The 18,300-nt window shown below is 41.6% G+C and overlaps 1 protein-coding gene across 1 annotated transcript in view; it reads left to right on the top strand.

The window, feature by feature from the left end:
* Positions 1-18,300, top strand: part of LOC126236477 (activating signal cointegrator 1 complex subunit 1) — an 87,977-nt gene that overhangs the window by 18,343 nt on the left and 51,334 nt on the right. The window contains exons 2-3 of the mRNA XM_049945815.1: positions 12,287-12,377; positions 16,731-16,840. Coding sequence (XP_049801772.1) covers positions 12,287-12,377; positions 16,731-16,840 — 201 coding nt within the window. The remainder of the gene's footprint in view (positions 1-12,286; positions 12,378-16,730; positions 16,841-18,300) is intronic.

Genomic DNA, 18,300 nt, shown 5'->3' with positions numbered 1-18,300 from the left:
CAATCCTCATCCTTGGTATTGTTAAAAAAAAGGGCTCTTTAATAAAATTACAATTAAAGCTCTCATTTTAAAACCAATTCAACAACTATAATAGCTCTTATAGAATGAATACAAAATTGAATTTTCAAGTATATAGTAACTTAACTGTGTATAAATGCTCAGATATGTGGTATTAACAATCCTCTTTCTATTTTTATTAATTAAAAAAGGTTTCATGGTTCGGGGAATGTTCCTACCAATTACAGGACCTACACCCTTCAATACAATTATAATATAGTAACTGGTTTCTTTGTATCCATTCCACAAGTACATGTTTACCTACACCCCTAGGTTAGAAATTATGTGTATGGTTAAAAAATACGTGTTTTTTAAATTGGTTTCAATGGACTGTTACATTTCACACTATAGCCTTCAATGGAAGTAATTATCCCAACAGCCTTGTTCAAAAGCAGGTTTCCCAGGCCATCACATCGAATTCTGGTGCTGCTGATCTCTCCAAAAACAGCTTTGGAGCACATCACTTGCCACCCAGTATTATCCTGGTCTTGAAGTATTAATCAGCTAATTCGACAAGGCCATGACTTCCTAAAATCAGGTCCTGAAATAAGATCCATTCTGTCTGAGATTTTGTTCACCACACCTAGAATAGGCTTTCATTGCTCTCCCATCTTCGCAATATCCTTGTCAGACCCTATGCTCCTTCTGCATCCATCTCCCTACCCTACGGCTCCTACCCCTGTGACCGTCCTCACTGCAAGACTTGCCCTATGCCCTATGCACTTTCCTACCACCACTTATTCCAGCCCTGTAACTGGCAAAACATATACTGTCAAATGGAGAGCCACCTGTGAAATGACACTTCATATACCAGCTGTTATGTAAACACTGTTTGGCTTTTTACATTGGCATGACTATCACCCAGTTATCAGTCAGGATGAATGAGCATAGGCAGATGGTGTACACAGGCAACACACAATATCCTGCTGCAGAACATGCTCTACAACATGACAGTCATGACGTCAGCACCTATTTTGCCACATGCGCCATCTGGATACTTCCCCCAGACACCAGTTTCTCAGAACTCCGCAGGTGGTAACTAGAGTTACAACATGTCCCTGGTTCTCACCACCCATCTGGCCTTAATTTATGTTAATTTGTTCGGTCTCAGCATTTCTTCACAGTAACTACTCTTCACTCCATTTTAGTTTTGATTTTCTGACCTATTTTTCACCTACCCACCTCCCACCTCTGTTACCTACAATGCAGTTAGCTTTTCACTCTTATTAACTCATGCATGATGTTTTAGTAGTATTCTCTGTCTTGCATATTACTCTGTCTTCCACGTTTAAACTCTAAGGTTTTCAAATCTCATCTGGTGCACTCCCCAGCAATCCTCCACATCCCGTCTGTTAAGTTTCCCTTGAATTTTCCGAACTGTACCCCTTTCCCTGAACCTCTCCAGTCGTTTTCCTTCACCTTTCTTTCTCCTTTTCAACTGTTCTGCCAGAAGGAGGTGCCACTGGCTCCGAAATCTTGTAAAATTTGAACCCTTTGTGTGTGTGTGTGCCCCTTCCACTGCTTGGCCAAACGACAGATAGTTATCCACATAGTATTTTTAAAGGTATATTACTTTATACCTAAACAGCGAGAATATTTCTGTAGTATATGCAAAGTACATCTTTCCATGTTATTTTTATAAACACGAATGCCACCTTCTTGATTCAACAACCTTAAATAATGTCCTTGAATGGTTAAATCCTGGGCATATGAGTTATGCTTTGTAATGTTCACAAAAAAATTATTCATAAAACTGGATATTAAAAATCTGTAATTGTAGAAGAACAACAGAGTGATGGTGAGAATCTTGTAGGATAGCAAGAAAAACATGCCATACAGGTACTTGTCAAAATTGGAGATATGTGGATTAAACTTTATTAAAGTCCCATCCAGTTGACAAGGAAGTGACAGAAAAGATTCAGGACATTATTTCAGCACTGTTCTGTAAATTTTTGTAACCATCCTAATTTCCCATGAACAGTGCAACAACTGAAAAACTCCATGGTATATCCATGTGATTTCTAAAGTAACATTTTCCTGTCTCACTCACCAATATTAAATATGCAGTCAGTGATTGCCAGAAATGTGGGAGAATTCTCTAATGAATAAAAAAAGACTGTACCCAGATTGCAGGAGGGGTCCACATGTGTTGAATGGACACCTATGACCCAAGGTCTAGTTTAGATGGGTATATAACAATTTGTTTTTCAGTTAGTGGAAAGAAAATGTTAGGTTTGGTGACATAAAAATGTGTAGTGTAACTTGAGGTGTGGGTTAGCTTGAGATGTGACAATTTGGTTTGAGATATTGAAGCGAATTAATGCAGCATCTTGCAAAAAAACTATAATTTTTGCTATGGAGGGCATTTTTTTCAATGAGTGAGCTACGTTCACAATTTTGGTGATGTTATTGGTCAAAGATGTTGAGTGGAACATCAGTATTTCCACAACTGAAAAAACAAGTGACAAGTAATCTGTGAGACATCTGGTAAGAAAGGCAAAGACCCACTCAGAATGTGCATTAAAGAGCATTAAGTGTGCACCAAAAAAGTGAAACATCCAGTTATCACTTAAAAAAATACTTCTGGCAAACATTAATTAAGATCTGGTATTGCTCTGAAGATTGCTTCTTCTGTGTCCAGAGACTGCAAATAAAATCTGCTAATGCAGAAACCAAATACTCTCTTATGTGGTTTTGATGAGACTACCAGTTACCAAACTGCCTATTGGCTTCTGTCTCGGGGTCTTCGGCCGACGTTCATCTAATGATTTTTCTGACGTTTCGCCAGCACGAGTGGCTGGCATTGTCAAAGCTTCACCATCCATTGCCAGTGGTGAACTGGAGGCGAGCTCGCGGCTGCAGACTATATGTACCTGGCGCGCCAACGTCCGAGGGCTTCTCCGCGGTCATTTCCGGTGCGGTTCTCCTCTTGCTACCTGCGACGGTCGTTCGCTGCAGTACGGGAAGCCAGGATCCGTTTACCTTAAGGCTTTCCTCTTTCTTGTTGAAACTGTTCGCATGTTTTTGGATTTCTACAGCTTCTCTGAACAAGCGCGTGTGATAGTGCTTCTCTACAGCCAGAACTTCCGTGTCGGCGAATTTTATTACGTGGTCGGTCTCATTCAGTGCGTGTTCTGCCACGGCCGATTTCTCCACCTGCCCCAACCTGCAATGTCGCTTATGCTCTTTGATCCTGGTGTTAATGGATCGTCCAGTCATTCCGACATAAACTTTTCCGCATGTGCAAGGTATACGGTATATTCCCAACATTGCAAGTGGGTCTCTTTTCTCCTTCGCCGATCTAAGACACTCTTTGATCTTCCTTGTCGGTTTGAAAATCGTCTTTACGCCGTGTTTGCGCAATATACGGCCGATTCTGTCCGTCACTCTGGGAATGTATGGCAGAAAGGCCGTACCCGACATTTCTTTTTCTGGTTCCTTACTTCGCCGAGTGTTTGGCTCTGTTACACTTCTAATGTAATTTGTGGAGTACCCATTGCTCCTCAGAACAGTTTCCAGGTGTTGCATTTCTCGTTTGAGGTGTTGAGGCTCACATATTCGTCCTGCTCTCGTTACGAGCGTACTAATCATGCCTCTTTTCTGGCTCGGGTGGTGGTTTGACAGTTTGTGGAGGTATCGGTCCGTGTGTGTCGGTTTTCGATACACGCTGTGTCCCAGGTTTTCGCCGTCCCTTGTGACGAGCACATCTAGAAATGGCAGTTTCCTGTCCTTTTCTACCTCCATGGTAAATGTTATGTTGGCATGGAGGCTGTTCAAGTGTCTCAGGAATTCACCGAGCTGTTCTTCACCATGGCTCCACACCACGAAAGTATCATCGACGTACCTGTACCACACCTTAGGTTTGCAAGTCGCCGAGTCCAGTGCCTGTGCTTCGAATTGTTCCATGAAGAAGTTGGCCACCACTGGACTGAGAGGACTACCCATGGCGACGCCTTCCAGCTGTTCGTAGAAATCGCCATTCCACGTGAAATAGCTCGTGGTGAGACATGCATGGAAGAGCTATTTGATGTCTTGCGGGAACATGGAACCGATGTGCTCCAGAGCGTCGCTGAGTGGCACTTTCGTAAATAACGAAACAACATCAAAACTGACCAGGATGTCGTTTGGCGCAAGTTTCAGTTTCTTCAGCTTCTCAATGAAATGTCCTGAGTCCTTAATGTATGTGTCGGTCTTTCCCACGTGTGGCTGTAACAGTGAGGCCAAGTGTTTCGCCAGTTTATACGTTGGTGAGCCAGGAGCGCTAACGATCGGTCTCAGTGGAACGTTGTTCTTATGGATCTTGGGTAATCCATACAGCCGAGGTGGTAGGGCTTCTGTGTTGCGCAGGTTTCTCTGTATGTCCGCCGGCAGAGAAGACGCCTTGATTAATCGATTCGTATTCCGAGTGATACGCTGCGTCGGATCTGCGCTTAGTTTTCGGTACGTCGTCGGATCTAATAGGTCTCGGATCTTTTGCTCATAATCTTCGGTCTTCATTACGACGGTCGCATTCCCCTTATCGGCAGGCAGTACCAATATACTCTTGTCGGCGTTGAGATTCTTAATGGCTTGTTCCTCTTCTTTCTTCAGGTTGCAAGCTGGTGGTTTTGCTCGGCGCAGTATCCTGGCTGTTTCAGTGCGTATTTCCTCTGCCCTTTCACAAGGAAGGGTCCGAATGGCTGCTCCGGTGTTGGCAATGATGTCCTCCATAGGTATAGTTCTCGGGATGATAGCGAAATTCCCTCCTTTTTGAAGGACTGACACTTCCTCTTCGGTCAATTGTCGTTCAGTGAGGTTGACCACTGTGTGTGACATGTCGGGAATCGCCTTGTCGGTCTGCTTCCGGCATCTTTCAAACTTTTTCTTTTGCCGCTCGGTGCAGCACTCGAGTTGGTTCTGCATACTCCTGTGAGTGATGCTGTCGATCTTGTCCCAGTCGTCTCGATGCATTCTGCTACTTAGTTGATAGAAAATGTCCAGAAGTTCCTGATCCGTTCTTGCCAAGTCTCTCCGTGTTGTATGTATTCGCTCACGAAGAAAAGCTCGTTCCATTCTGTCGTAGATACGATGTGCTTGGGCGGTGGTGAATAGGCCCTTGCATCTCAAGAACTTCGGTGTAGCACATTCATCTCGGCACCGTGACAGAAAGGCGAGAGAGGACATCAGTCGCGCTTTCTTCTTCCGTCGTTGGTCAAGGCGTCGGTACAATCTGCAAATCTCCTCCCCGTAGAGGCGTAATACAAAATTGTTAAGGCTTTCATGGCCACTTGTTGACAAACTGCCTATTGGCTTCTGTCTCGGGTTCTTCGGCCGACGTTCATCTAATGATTTTTCTGACGTTTCGCCAGCACGAGTGGCTGGCATTGTCAAAGCTTCACCCTCCATTGCCGGTGGTGAACTGGAGCCGAGCTCGCGGACGCAGGCTATATGTACCTGGCGCGCCAACGTCCGAGGGCTTCTCCGCGGTCATTTCCGGTGCGGTTCTCCTCTTGCTACCTGCGACGGTCGTTCGCTGCAGTACGGGAAGCCAGGATCCGTTTACCTTAAGGCTTTCCTCTTTCTTGTTGAAACTGTTCGCGTGTTTTTGGATTTCTACAGCTTCTCTGAACAAGCGCGTGTGATAGTGCTTCTCTACAGCCAGAACTTCCGTGTCGGCGAATTTTATTACGTGGTCGGTCTCATTCAGTGCATGTTCTGCCACGGCCGATTTCTCCACCTGCCACAACCTGCAATGTCGCTTATGCTCTTTGATCCTGGTGTTAATGGATCGTCCAGTCATTCCGACATAAACTTTTCCGCATGTGCAAGGTATACGGTATATTCCCAACATTGCAAGTGGGTCTCTTTTCTCCTTCGCCGATCTAAGACACTCTTTGATCTTCCTTGTCGGTTTGAAAATCGTCTTTACGCCGTGTTTGCGCAATATACGGCCGATTCTGTCCGTCACTCTGGGAATGTATGGCAGAAAGGCCGTACCCGACATTTCTTTTTCTGGTTCCTTACTTCGCCGAGTGTTTGGCTCTGTTACACTTCTAATGTAATTTGTGGAGTACCCATTGCTCCTCAGAACAGTTTCCAGGTGTTGCATTTCTCGTTTGAGGTGTTGAGGCTCACATATTCGTCCTGCTCTCGTTACGAGCGTACTAATCATGCCTCTTTTCTGGCTCGGGTGGTGGTTTGACAGTTTGTGGAGGTATCGGTCCGTGTGTGTCGGTTTTCGATACACGCTGTGTCCCAGGTTTTCGCCGTCCCTTGTGACGAGCACATCTAGAAATGGCAGTTTCCTGTCCTTTTCTACCTCCATGGTAAATGTTATGTTGGCATGGAGGCTGTTCAAGTGTCTCAGGAATTCACCGAGCTGTTCTTCACCATGGCTCCACACCACGAAAGTATCATCGACGTACCTGTACCACACCTTAGGTTTGCAAGTCGCCGAGTCCAGTGCCTGTGCTTCGAATTGTTCCATGAAGAAGTTGGCCACCACTGGACTGAGAGGACTACCCATGGCGACGCCTTCCAGCTGTTCGTAGAAATCGCCATTCCACGTGAAATAGCTCGTGGTGAGACATGCATGGAAGAGCTATTTGATGTCTTGCGGGAACATGGAACCGATGTGCTCCAGAGCGTCGCTGAGTGGCACTTTCGTAAATAACGAAACAACATCAAAACTGACCAGGATGTCGTTTGGCGCAAGTTTCAGTTTCTTCAGCTTCTCAATGAAATGTCCTGAGTCCTTAATGTATGTGTCGGTCTTTCCCACGTGTGGCTGTAACAGTGAGGCCAAGTGTTTCGCCAGTTTATACGTTGGTGAGCCAGGAGCGCTAACGATCGGTCTCAGTGGAACGTTGTTCTTATGGATCTTGGGTAATCCATACAGCCGAGGTGGTAGGGCTTCTGTGTTGCGCAGGTTTCTCTGTATGTCCGCCGGCAGAGAAGACGCCTTGATTAATCGATTCGTATTCCGAGTGATACGCTGCGTCGGATCTGCGCTTAGTTTTCGGTACGTCGTCGGATCTAATAGGTCTCGGATCTTTTGCTCATAATCTTCGGTCTTCATTACGACGGTCGCATTCCCCTTATCGGCAGGCAGTACCAATATACTCTTGTCGGCGTTGAGATTCTTAATGGCTTGTTCCTCTTCTTTCTTCAGGTTGCAAGCTGGTGGTTTTGCTCGGCGCAGTATCCTGGCTGTTTCAGTGCGTATTTCCTCTGCCCTTTCACAAGGAAGGGTCCGAATGGCTGCTCCGGTGTTGGCAATGATGTCCTCCATAGGTATAGTTCTCGGGATGATAGCGAAATTCCCTCCTTTTTGAAGGACTGACACTTCCTCTTCGGTCAATTGTCGTTCAGTGAGGTTGACCACTGTGTGTGACATGTCGGGAATCGCCTTGTCGGTCTGCTTCCGGCATCTTTCAAACTTTTTCTTTTGCCGCTCGGTGCAGCGCTCGAGTTGGTTCTGCATGCTCCTGTGAGTGATGCTGTCGATCTTGTCCCAGTCGTCTCGATGGATTCCTGAGACACTTGAACAGCCTCCATGCCAACATAACATTTACCATGGAGGTAGAAAAGGACAGGAAACTGCCATTTCTAGATGTGCTCGTCACAAGGGACGGCGAAAACCTGGGACACAGCGTGTATCGAAAACCGACACACACGGACTGATACCTCCACAAACTGTCAAACCACCACCCGAGCCAGAAAAGAGGCATGATTAGTACGCTCATAACGAGAGCAGGACGAATATGTGAGCCTCAACACCTCAAACGAGAAATGCAACACCTGGAAACTGTTCTGAGGAGCAATGGGTACTCCACAAATTACATTAGAAGTGTAACAGAGCCAAACACTCGGCGAAGTAAGGAACCAGAAAAAGAAATGTCGGGTACGGCCTTTCTGCCATACATTCCCAGAGTGACGGACAGAATCGGCCGTATATTGCGCAAACACGGCGTAAAGACGATTTTCAAACCGACAAGGAAGATCAAAGAGTGTCTTAGATCGGCGAAGGAGAAAAGAGACCCACTTGCAATGTCGGGAATATACCGTATACCTTGCACATGCGGAAAAGTTTATGTCGGAATGACTGGACGATCCATTAACACCAGGATCAAAGAGCATAAGCGACATTGCAGGTTGTGGCAGGTGGAGAAATTGGCCGTGGCAGAACATGCACTGAATGAGACCGACCACGTAATAAAATTCGCCGACACGGAATTCTGGCTGTAGAGAAGCACTATCACACGCGCTTGTTCAGAGAAGCTGTAGAAATCCAAAAACACGCGAACAGTTTCAACAAGAAAGAGGAAAGCCTTAAGGTAAACGGATCCTGGCTTCCCGTACTGCAGCGAACGACCGTCGCAGGTAGCAAGAGGAGAACCGCACCGGAAATGACCGCGGAGAAGCCCTCGGACGTTGGCGCGCCAGGTACATATAGTCTGCGGCCGCGAGCTCACCTCCAGTTCACCACCGACAATGGAGGGTGAAGCTTTGACAATGCCAGCCACTCGTGCTGGCGAAACGTCAGAAAAATCATTAGATGAACGTCGGCCGAAGAACCCGAGACAGAAGCCAATAGGCAGTTTGTCAACAAGTGGCCACGAAAGCCTTAACAATTTTGTACTACCAGTTACCTTGTAAAATAAATCTGCTAATCGTGTAATTTGTCCCTTGTGATATGTAATAAGTTGCTCTTACTGTCAGGCTACTTCCTCCAATCTTTCACAGCAACAAAAGTTGTTCCTATCTTTAAAAAAAGCTAAAAAGAGTGATGTTAAGAACTACAGGTTCAACCGAGTGATCTTCACTGTTTACCAGTGGCTATTTGACATCCGCTGTTTGACAAAGGACACCTCTAGGCTTTCCCATTCATTGCGATCTTTATTTGTATGTACACGTGTTAGTCCTGCATGTTTCTAATATCATCTATCCAACTCTCATTTTCTTGTTATCCTGATGTCTTCATATCTTTTGGAATACAGCAAATAATTTCTTTGGTCTGTCTATTGTACCATCTGTTCCCCTGGCTACAGGTCCTGCCGGACTCAGTTCAATTTTTATTACAGTCTTATTTATGCTTCCAGTTATCTGTTTTATGATAGATTTGTTTATCTTTTCTCTTGTAGTAATTACAAAAATCCTTATCTCTATTGTTCACTGAACAATGATTGTTTTTGACTGGTTTTCACTTAAAAAGTTTGTGTCTCCCTGCTATTGTTCAAAACTGTTGACTGTCACTGATAGCAAACTCCCATTTTTCAGAGACAGTGGGAACTTAGTTCTGAAAACTACTTAGTTTGCCAAACACGGTTCTTAAAATTCTGATTGGAAAGCTACAGTATTATGATAGCCCGCTTGCATGGGCGGGGTGTTACCTCCATCATAGAAGGCAGTGGGGTCACATTTACTTAGTGTCCTCACAAATAATGCTATATTTGGAATGAGAAATGTAAAATATGGAGTCCTAAAACGTTTGCTATTGGCTTGCACCTGTTCTTAATAGCCTTCAAGTAACCTTAAAGATCTGTTCAAGTGCTGCATTGTTTGTTAATGACACTAACATAGTACTCAAGGTCCCAAACTCAATCATGTTAGACAGAAGACTGATGATTGTTGAACAGCTGAACAGTGGTATTTCACTAAGCATTCTAACCCTTAATCTCACAAAGATTAAAATTAATAAATTATGAGACAGATTTGATGCCTCGTGCTTACCCTCAGAAGTGAAATGTGTAGTATTGTTGATAGACACATATAGGAATGAGTGTGGGGTTGTAGATGTAGGAACCTGCACCTCCATTCTAGGCAAGATCCTAGTGCCGTTGCCTTCCTCCAACCTGCTGTGAACTGTCGAGTGTGTATTTTTGTCATGTGAATGACTGTTATGAGCACTTGTATAATGTGATTTCTGGTTTGTTTTGTTACGGCTGAAGAGAAGTGACAGGGTGAAATTTGGTTCTGGCACATAGCTTACTCCTCTTGAATAACACCAAGATCGCCAGTGAGCTTAATGTCACCATCCGACAGACAGTTTATCTCACCAGTGTCGCATGTGCCTTCAGTTCATGAAGCACTGCAGGATTTGGATTTTAATTTAATTTTGAGTACAAACATAATGAAGTAGCTTGAACAGAGTGGTCTCCTCAATACCAATCTGCTTGTATTTCGGAAGCATTGATGATGTGAAACCCAAGTTGCACTTTTCTCACATGACATACTGAAAGCTTTGGATCAAGGCAACCAAGTAGATGCAGTAGTTCTTGATTTCAGGAAAGCATTTGACTTAGTACATCACCTATACTTATTGTCAAAAGTACAATCATGTGGGAAGGTATCAAGTGAAATCTGTGACTGGATCAAGGACTTCTTTGCAGGGAGGACACACCATGTCGCCTTGGGTAGATAGTCATTGTCAGATGTAGAAGTAACTTCAGGTGTGCCCCAGGGAAGTGTGTTGGGACCTTTGCTGTTCATATTGTATATTAATGACCTTGCAGACAATATTAATAGTGAAACCAGGCATTTTTCAAATGATACAGTTATCTATAATGAATTATTATCTGAAAGAATCAGCATAAATATTCAGTCAGATCTTGATAAGATATCAAAGTGATGTAAAGATTGACAGATTGCTTTAAATCTTCAAAAATGTAAAATTGTGTACTTTACAAAATGAAAAAACATTGTATCCTACGCATATAATATCAGTGAGTCACTGTTGGAATCGGCCGACTCTTACAAACACCTGGGTGTGGGTGTAACACGTTGTAGGGATGTTAAATGGAATGATCACATAGGTTCAGTTTTGGGTAAAGCAGGTGCTAGACCGATTTATTGGTAGAATACTGGGGAAGTGCAATCAATCTACAAAGGAGATTGCTTACAAATCACTCATTTGACAGATTCTACAATATTGCTCAAGTGTGTGCGACCCATACCAGATAGGACTAACAGGGGATACTGAAGGTATACGGAGAAGGACAGCATGAATGGTCACAGGTTTGTTTAATCTGTGGAAGAGTGACACAGAGATACTGAAGGAACTGAACTGAAGACTCTTGAAGATAGATGTGAATTATCCTGAGAAAGTCTATTAACAAAGTATCAAGAACCAGCTTTAAATGATTACTCTAAGAATATACTAAAACTCCCACATATCACTCACATAGGGATCATGATAATGAGATTAGAATAATTAATGCACTCACAGAGGCATTCAAACAATCATTCTTCCTGCACTCCATACGTGAATGGAACAAAAGAAACCCTAGTAACTGATACTACAGGACGTACCCTCTGTCACACACTTTGCGGTGGTTTGCAGAGTATAGCTGTAGATGGAGATATAATGCAAGACACTGATGCAGATACTGGTGATTAGGAACTTTTCACCACCACCTCTCCTCCCCTAGCTGACCAAATACTGACAGTGCATTCGTGCATGCTTTAGCAGCCTCAGCTACGCTTATGGGTTTTACTCTTTCCTATTTCCCATTTGTTGATAAGAAACTAGCTAATTTGAAAGAATCATTATCTTTTGTTAATAATAATTGTAGCCTCCTTTGTAAGATGGTTGATGGCCTTTGTTTCCTAAATCCTTTTATAACTATTATGTTACTATTATGTTTCCTATTTAGGAGTGAAAGGGACAACTCATCAAAAACAGAAGCGTTGAGTCATTGGCAGGGAAACACAAAAAGAGAAAGACAACTTGATAGCTTTCAGAGTAAACCCTGTGCGCGCGCGCGCGCGCGCGCGCGCGCACACACGCACACACACACACACACACACACACACACACACACACACACACACAAAAGCCCTCATGCATGCAAGAACATGTGCTCGCCTGTACTCCTACATAGTGGCAGCTGGACGATGAGTTTGTGTGCAACGAGCACTATGTAAGGACACGCCAACATGTGCATGGTCACACACGTGTGTGTGTGTGTGTGTGTGTGTGTGTGTGTGTGTGTTTGTTTGTTTGTTTCCTTTCTTTCATTCATTTTTGTGTGTCCTGTCAACAACTCAACACTTCTGCTTTTTTGCTGAGTAGTCTCCTGTACTCTTAAGGTATTCACATTCTATCAGAACTATCCTACTACAAATCCCTTAATTCTATTTCTTCCACTCTTTTTCATATATGTCTCAAGTACAACTTCCCCAAGTTGTATTTCCTCTTCTCAAAAATATATACTGTATTCAAGCAAAGTAATGTGTTTGTTGTTTACAGATTCTGAATGTACAGTTGATGATCCATGCGATGAATTTGAAATTGAAACAACAGATGGTGGCAGGTTTAGGACATCATTCCGAGTACCAAGGTAAAAATAAAATTTTTAATAATTTAATCTTAATATTAAGACATAAAGTTGTGGGTATATGTGTTATCAATTATTTTAACTATGCTTGCTATTAGGTATTACACTATTTGTGCAAGTAATGTCAACTATACCATGCTCAGTCATTCGGTGTCTGTCCAATAAGGTATGTAAATAAATTAACTCACATAATTAGTAAGAAATTAACACAAAGGCAGCTGTTGTGGATTTAAAAATAAATTGCTTTCAGCATTGGAAGAGAATGAGAAAATCTTGTAAAGATATTTTATTTGTTGTGTATTGATTAGTGTTTGACCTTCTGATGGTTACATTTACTCCTGGTTATTTATTTATTTATTTTTACAATATTTATTTGTGTAAGAGAGGTAAATGACTATCCTGCCACATGGAGACAGAAATATGTATTAGCTGTACTTTCTATACTTATAATTTCTGTGTCATAAGACCCGTTTATTGGAGCTGATCACTGAACTGATTTTCACATTTAAGGGCAGAAGACTGTTCAGTTGGAGGAGTATAAAAACAGAAGAGAAACTAAAGATTTGGGGGGGGGGGGGGGGGGGAACTTCCATTGGTCCATTGGCACAGTGGTGATGTAGACGCTCAACTTGCATTTAAGAGCACAGCAGTTCAAAGTCCCAATCTGCCATCTAGATTTAATTTTTCCATGTTTTCCCTAAATTGCTGAAGCCAAATGCCATGATGGTTTCCTATGAAGAGGACATGGCCAGCTTCTTTCCCTAAGCCATACTTGTGCTCTCTGATGACCACGTCATCTTTGGGGCATTAATCTTAATATTCCTTCTTCCTACTTTACCGTTGATGGCACATGAGTTTATTGAAAGTGGTAGGTTTCCAGCAATGAAAAGTTTTCTTTGCAGTTAATATTTTTACAATATTTAATGTAGTATGGCATGAGATCTCCTTGACTGTTTGGAATTACAATATTGACAAACCCTGTAACAACTCACAATCTCACTGAACAAATAATTTATTTAGCTGTAATTGGATTGAGCTGAAGCCTGTATTCAGGCGTGGCATACATTTCTTGTGGAAATTGCATATAATTTTTCTCATTGCTGTAACATATTATTTTCTAAAACAATAGTTACATAATACCTTCTGCACACCATGTTCGTTCATGGTACAGACTGCCTCACAGTTAGTGCTCAGAATGCAGACAAGTGTGTCTATAATTTTATTGAAAAGAAACTAACTCTGCATGAAGAACATTATGCAATTTCTACCAAAAAACTTCTAAATGTACCTCTGAAACAGCCTGTGGATTCTCATGTTCCTCTTGTTCCCCTAATTCAGCATTAAGTTTAAGTAAATTACTGTTTCAGTCTTATTTGGAACATTTCAGGTGCAGATGTTCCAAGGTGATCTACATCTGCACATACTCCACAAGGCATGGCAGAGGGTACTACTAGTCATTTTCTTTCCGGTTCCACTAGTAAATAGAGTGAGGGGAGAATGACTGACTCTGTGCCTCCATATGAGCCTTAATTTCTTGTATCTTTATTTTCGTGATCCTTATTTGAAATGTATGTTGGCGGCGATCAGCTTCAAATGCCGGTTCTCAAAATGCTCCTTGAAAAGAAAGTCGACTTCTCTGCAGTGATTCTCATTTGAGTTTCCGAAGTATCCCCGTAACACTTGCCTGTTGTTGGAAGCTACCGGTAACAAATGTAGCAGCTCACCTTTCAATTGCTTTGATGTCTTCCTTTAATCCCAAACACTCAAACAGTACTCAAGAATAGGTATCACCAGCATCCTATATGTGGTTTCCATCTTTCCTTCATAGATAAACCACACTTTCCCAAAATTTTCCCAATAAATCAAAGTCAATCATTTGTCTTCCCTACCACAAACCTCACACGCTCGTTCCATTTCATATTGCTTTGCAATGTTATGCCCAGATACTTTAGCAACATGACTGTTTCAGGCAGGACATTACTGATGCTGTATCTGAAGATTATGGGATTGCTTTTCCTACTCATCTACATTAACTTACATTGTTTCACATTTAGAGCTAGCTGCCATTCATCACACCAACTAGAAATTTTGTCTAAGTCATCCTGTATCCTGTTACAGTCACTCAACTTCATCACCTTCACATACACCACAGCAACATTGGCAAACAACTGCAGACTGCTGCCTACCCTGTCTGCCAGATCATTTATGTATACAGAAAATAATAGCGGATCTATCACACTTCCTTGGGGCACTTCTGACAATAGCCTTGTTTCCATCCAGTAAAACATTTTGGGTTCTATTACTTAAGAACTCTTTGAGCCACTCATATATCTGGGAACAAATTCAATACGCTTTTACTTGTGTTAAAAATCTGCAGCAGGTCACCGTGTCAGATGCTTTTCAGAAATCTAGACATACAGAATCTTGCTGTTGCCCTTCATTCATCGTTCACAGTATATTATGTGAGGAAAGTGCGTGCTGAGTTTCGCACAAGCAATGCTTACTAAAATCATGCTTGTTTGTGAACATAAGGTTCTCAGTCTCAAGGAAGTTTATTATATTTGATCTGAGAATATGCATAAGTAGTTCTGCAGCAAATCTATATTAAGGATATTTATCTGGAATTTTGTGGGTATGTTCTTTTACCTTTCTTATATGTACGAGGGATCCACAATAAATCCAAGATAAGTAAGGTAGCAATGCTGAAGAGTACTCTTTGTAATACTGAATTGGGATTTCATGCAGACCTGGAAACTTATTTGTTTTTAACTCTTTAAGTTGTTTCTCTATGCCAGGGATGCCTATTACTATGTCGTCCATATGGGAGTCTATTTGACAGTCAGATGATGGGTACGTTTGTACAATTCTTCTGCATGAATGATTCCTTAAACACGAAATTTAACTGCCATACCTGACTGCTCAATGGGTGACTGGATGGAAGACTTAGACCTGATTAGTGATTTTACGAAGGTCCAGGGTTTTCTCAGGTTCTCGGCAAGATCTTTTGCTAATGTATGTTGGTGGCAGTAGTTGTAGTTGTAGTTTTCAAAGATGCACAAATCTCTACTAATCTTTGCCACATTTTCTGAATTTCATTGTTAAACCATGGTGGTTCTTTTCTGTCCTTAATCCTTTTACTAGGCACTTAGATTTCCAGACCACAACTACAATATGTTTAAACTTTGCCCATAATTCTACTATATTTATATTAGTAAAAGTAAATGATGTCAATTCAATCTAAATGAGATGGTAACAACTGCTTATTTGCTCTCCCTAGCAGAAACGGTCTCTGAGCCTTCTTGACTGATTATTAACTTTTGTAATCATAGTCACTATGATGACATCATGATTACTAATTTCCATATCTATACTGATGCCGTCTATAACGTCTGGTCTGTTGCTAGCTACAAGATATAAGATACTTCCATTGCGCATGGGCTCCTAAACTAGCTGCTCAAGACAGTTTTCTGACACAGTGTTTAAAAGTACTTTGTTAGACTATCTATACCTCGTGCAATGAATCCATAGACATTCCAGTCTAGACTCGGTAGGTTAAAATTGCTTCCAACTAGTATTGTATGATATGGATATTTACGTGCTACTGCTCATAGACTTTCTTTGAATCACTGCACCACAGATCGCCTGAATTTACAGTTACAGATGAAAACTCTTAAACTGAAAAAAAAAGAAAAATCATGCATGAAATTTAAGAAATATCCTACTAGGAACACACAAAAAGCAAAATACATAACTCATCACTCTGGAGTTGTGAACAGGCAATTGCTGCGGGTCTGACTGGTGCATGGCATCAGTCATGGGAGGATTTTAATTTTGACCATCGTCAGTAAAACTGTATATTTGTTCAGAGTTTCTCAGTAGTTGTTTAAACAGTTGGTTGCCATGTTTCAAGCAACCAACCATGTATAGCTCAATGTATCAATGTTAATTTTACAATTCACAATTTTTTCTCATTATTTTCAGTAGTTGCAAATGAATTACATCCTTGAGGGCATTGTTAATAATTATGTAACATTAAAATTGTGTATGTAGCTATGTAAAATTTCCTTTCACCCTCCATTCCATGTTGAGTGTGCTACATCACATTGCAGTTGTTTCATTATGATAAAACATTGTTGACAGTGCCATTGTGACATTACCATTTTCATCTAGTTAATTATATTGGATTGGCCACTTGAATTAATGTGCTGCTGCAGCACATAAATGTTCACTTTCTAAGGAAAAAATTGTCTTATTAATTACTGTAGCTGTCAGTCAACTGTGTGCACAGCGTTAAAATTTTGTGTAACAATATTTATTTTTCATTTTGTTTATTATTGTGCTTATTTTATGTTTTAGGGTGTACTTTCCCTATGTCATTGGCTCCAAAGGAGCTACTAGAAAACGTCTCGAGACTGAAACAAAAACAAACATATGGGTGCCAAAACAAGGAATGGATGGTGATATTGGTAAGGAAAGCTTCTTTTCAAAACTTATTGTTATCTTGTTCAGCAGACTCCTCACCAGAGACATGGCTGATTGTAGGAAGTTGTCAAAATAGAGAAAATGTTATGTTCTGCATCAGAATACCTCTGTGAGGTAATAATAATTGGTGTGTTGTAACTGTTGTTAGATATTAGAATGAAGAATGTTATCAGAGTAATTTTGGTGATGTACCATTCATTCTTCCACACACTGGGCTAGATGTACTTTACACAAATAACAACACATCTGTGAATTAATGAGGGAGTAGTATGTTGGAATGCAATGAACAGAGCTAGCATATTTAAGAGTATAAGACTGTGGCTGTGTGAACAGGATTAGTGCCCAAGACAGAGATGTTGTACATGATTCATAAAAAGAAACAGACAAATCAGAGGGAGAGAAAAGAGAGATGAAATGGGAAAATTAAGTGAGAAGAAATTTCATAATGCAGGGGAAATTAAGTAAGTGGAACTTAAAGGATGCAAGAGAATGTACAAGTAGTGCGATACTACTATGAAGGTTTTCCATTGAGAGATATTATGTGATTAACTCACAACTCAGTGCATTGTATGATTCGACAGAACTGCCATGAAGTTTAACCAAGAGTTCAAAATCTTCATATCGTTACTGCTGTAGGTGTTGATTAAATTGTGCCAAAGAGAAGTGGGAGTGATTTCATAATATAGTTTTTTGCTGTGGTAAAACATTCATATTTGATGCATTCTTATAAATGTGAACCATGGCCTTATTACTTATTCCATTAAAGCAGAAAAGCAGGAGGCTGGTATTTGGATATGAGGCTGTCCTGTTGTAGCCAGCAGATCCCTGTTTTTCACGAAGAGAGTGCTAACTTTTATTCATTGTATAGGCTTGAAAGGGGAGCTCAAAAAGACAGTCACTGGTAAGAGACAGTAACTGGCTGTCATATTTTTACAAAGAAACAAGTGTTGAGGTTCAGTATCTATCAGTTGGTTTTTTTCTTTCATGATAAAGATCCAGCTCATTAACCCTTAAGTCAGGGCTTAACAACTGGCCGGTTTTGAGCGCAAGTACTCGCGTCTGTTCAGGCACGTCCTCATGAGCAGGTGCAAGGTCGTGGAGTAGGGAGGGAGGGGAAATGCGCGCGCACGTTTGAATAGGGCCGCAGCTTGCCTATTGAAATCGCGCCGACTGTATCTGTTAACAGAAAAAGATGGTGTTTGCAAAATGTTTAGTATGTCACAAAACACTGAATTCTTTTAGGAAATTTAATTTGCAGCAACATTATATGTCGTACCACGCAAAAGACTACGGAAGTGGAAAATGTGATGGACCAGATCGTGCACAGGAAGTTATTAAACTTAAAAGAAAGCTATCCGAAGAAGATCTGGACGACGAAGAAAAATCAACTGAGGCAGCTCTCAGAGTGAGTTAAAAAATTGCTTTACTTTTAGCAAAATTCCTG

The sequence above is a fragment of the Schistocerca nitens genome, chromosome 2 (genome assembly GCF_023898315.1).
Source record: "Schistocerca nitens isolate TAMUIC-IGC-003100 chromosome 2, iqSchNite1.1, whole genome shotgun sequence".
Classification (NCBI taxonomy): domain Eukaryota; kingdom Metazoa; phylum Arthropoda; class Insecta; order Orthoptera; family Acrididae; genus Schistocerca; species Schistocerca nitens.
The sequence above is the reverse complement of the archived record's forward strand: the minus strand, read 5'-3'. Positions and strand labels throughout refer to the sequence as shown.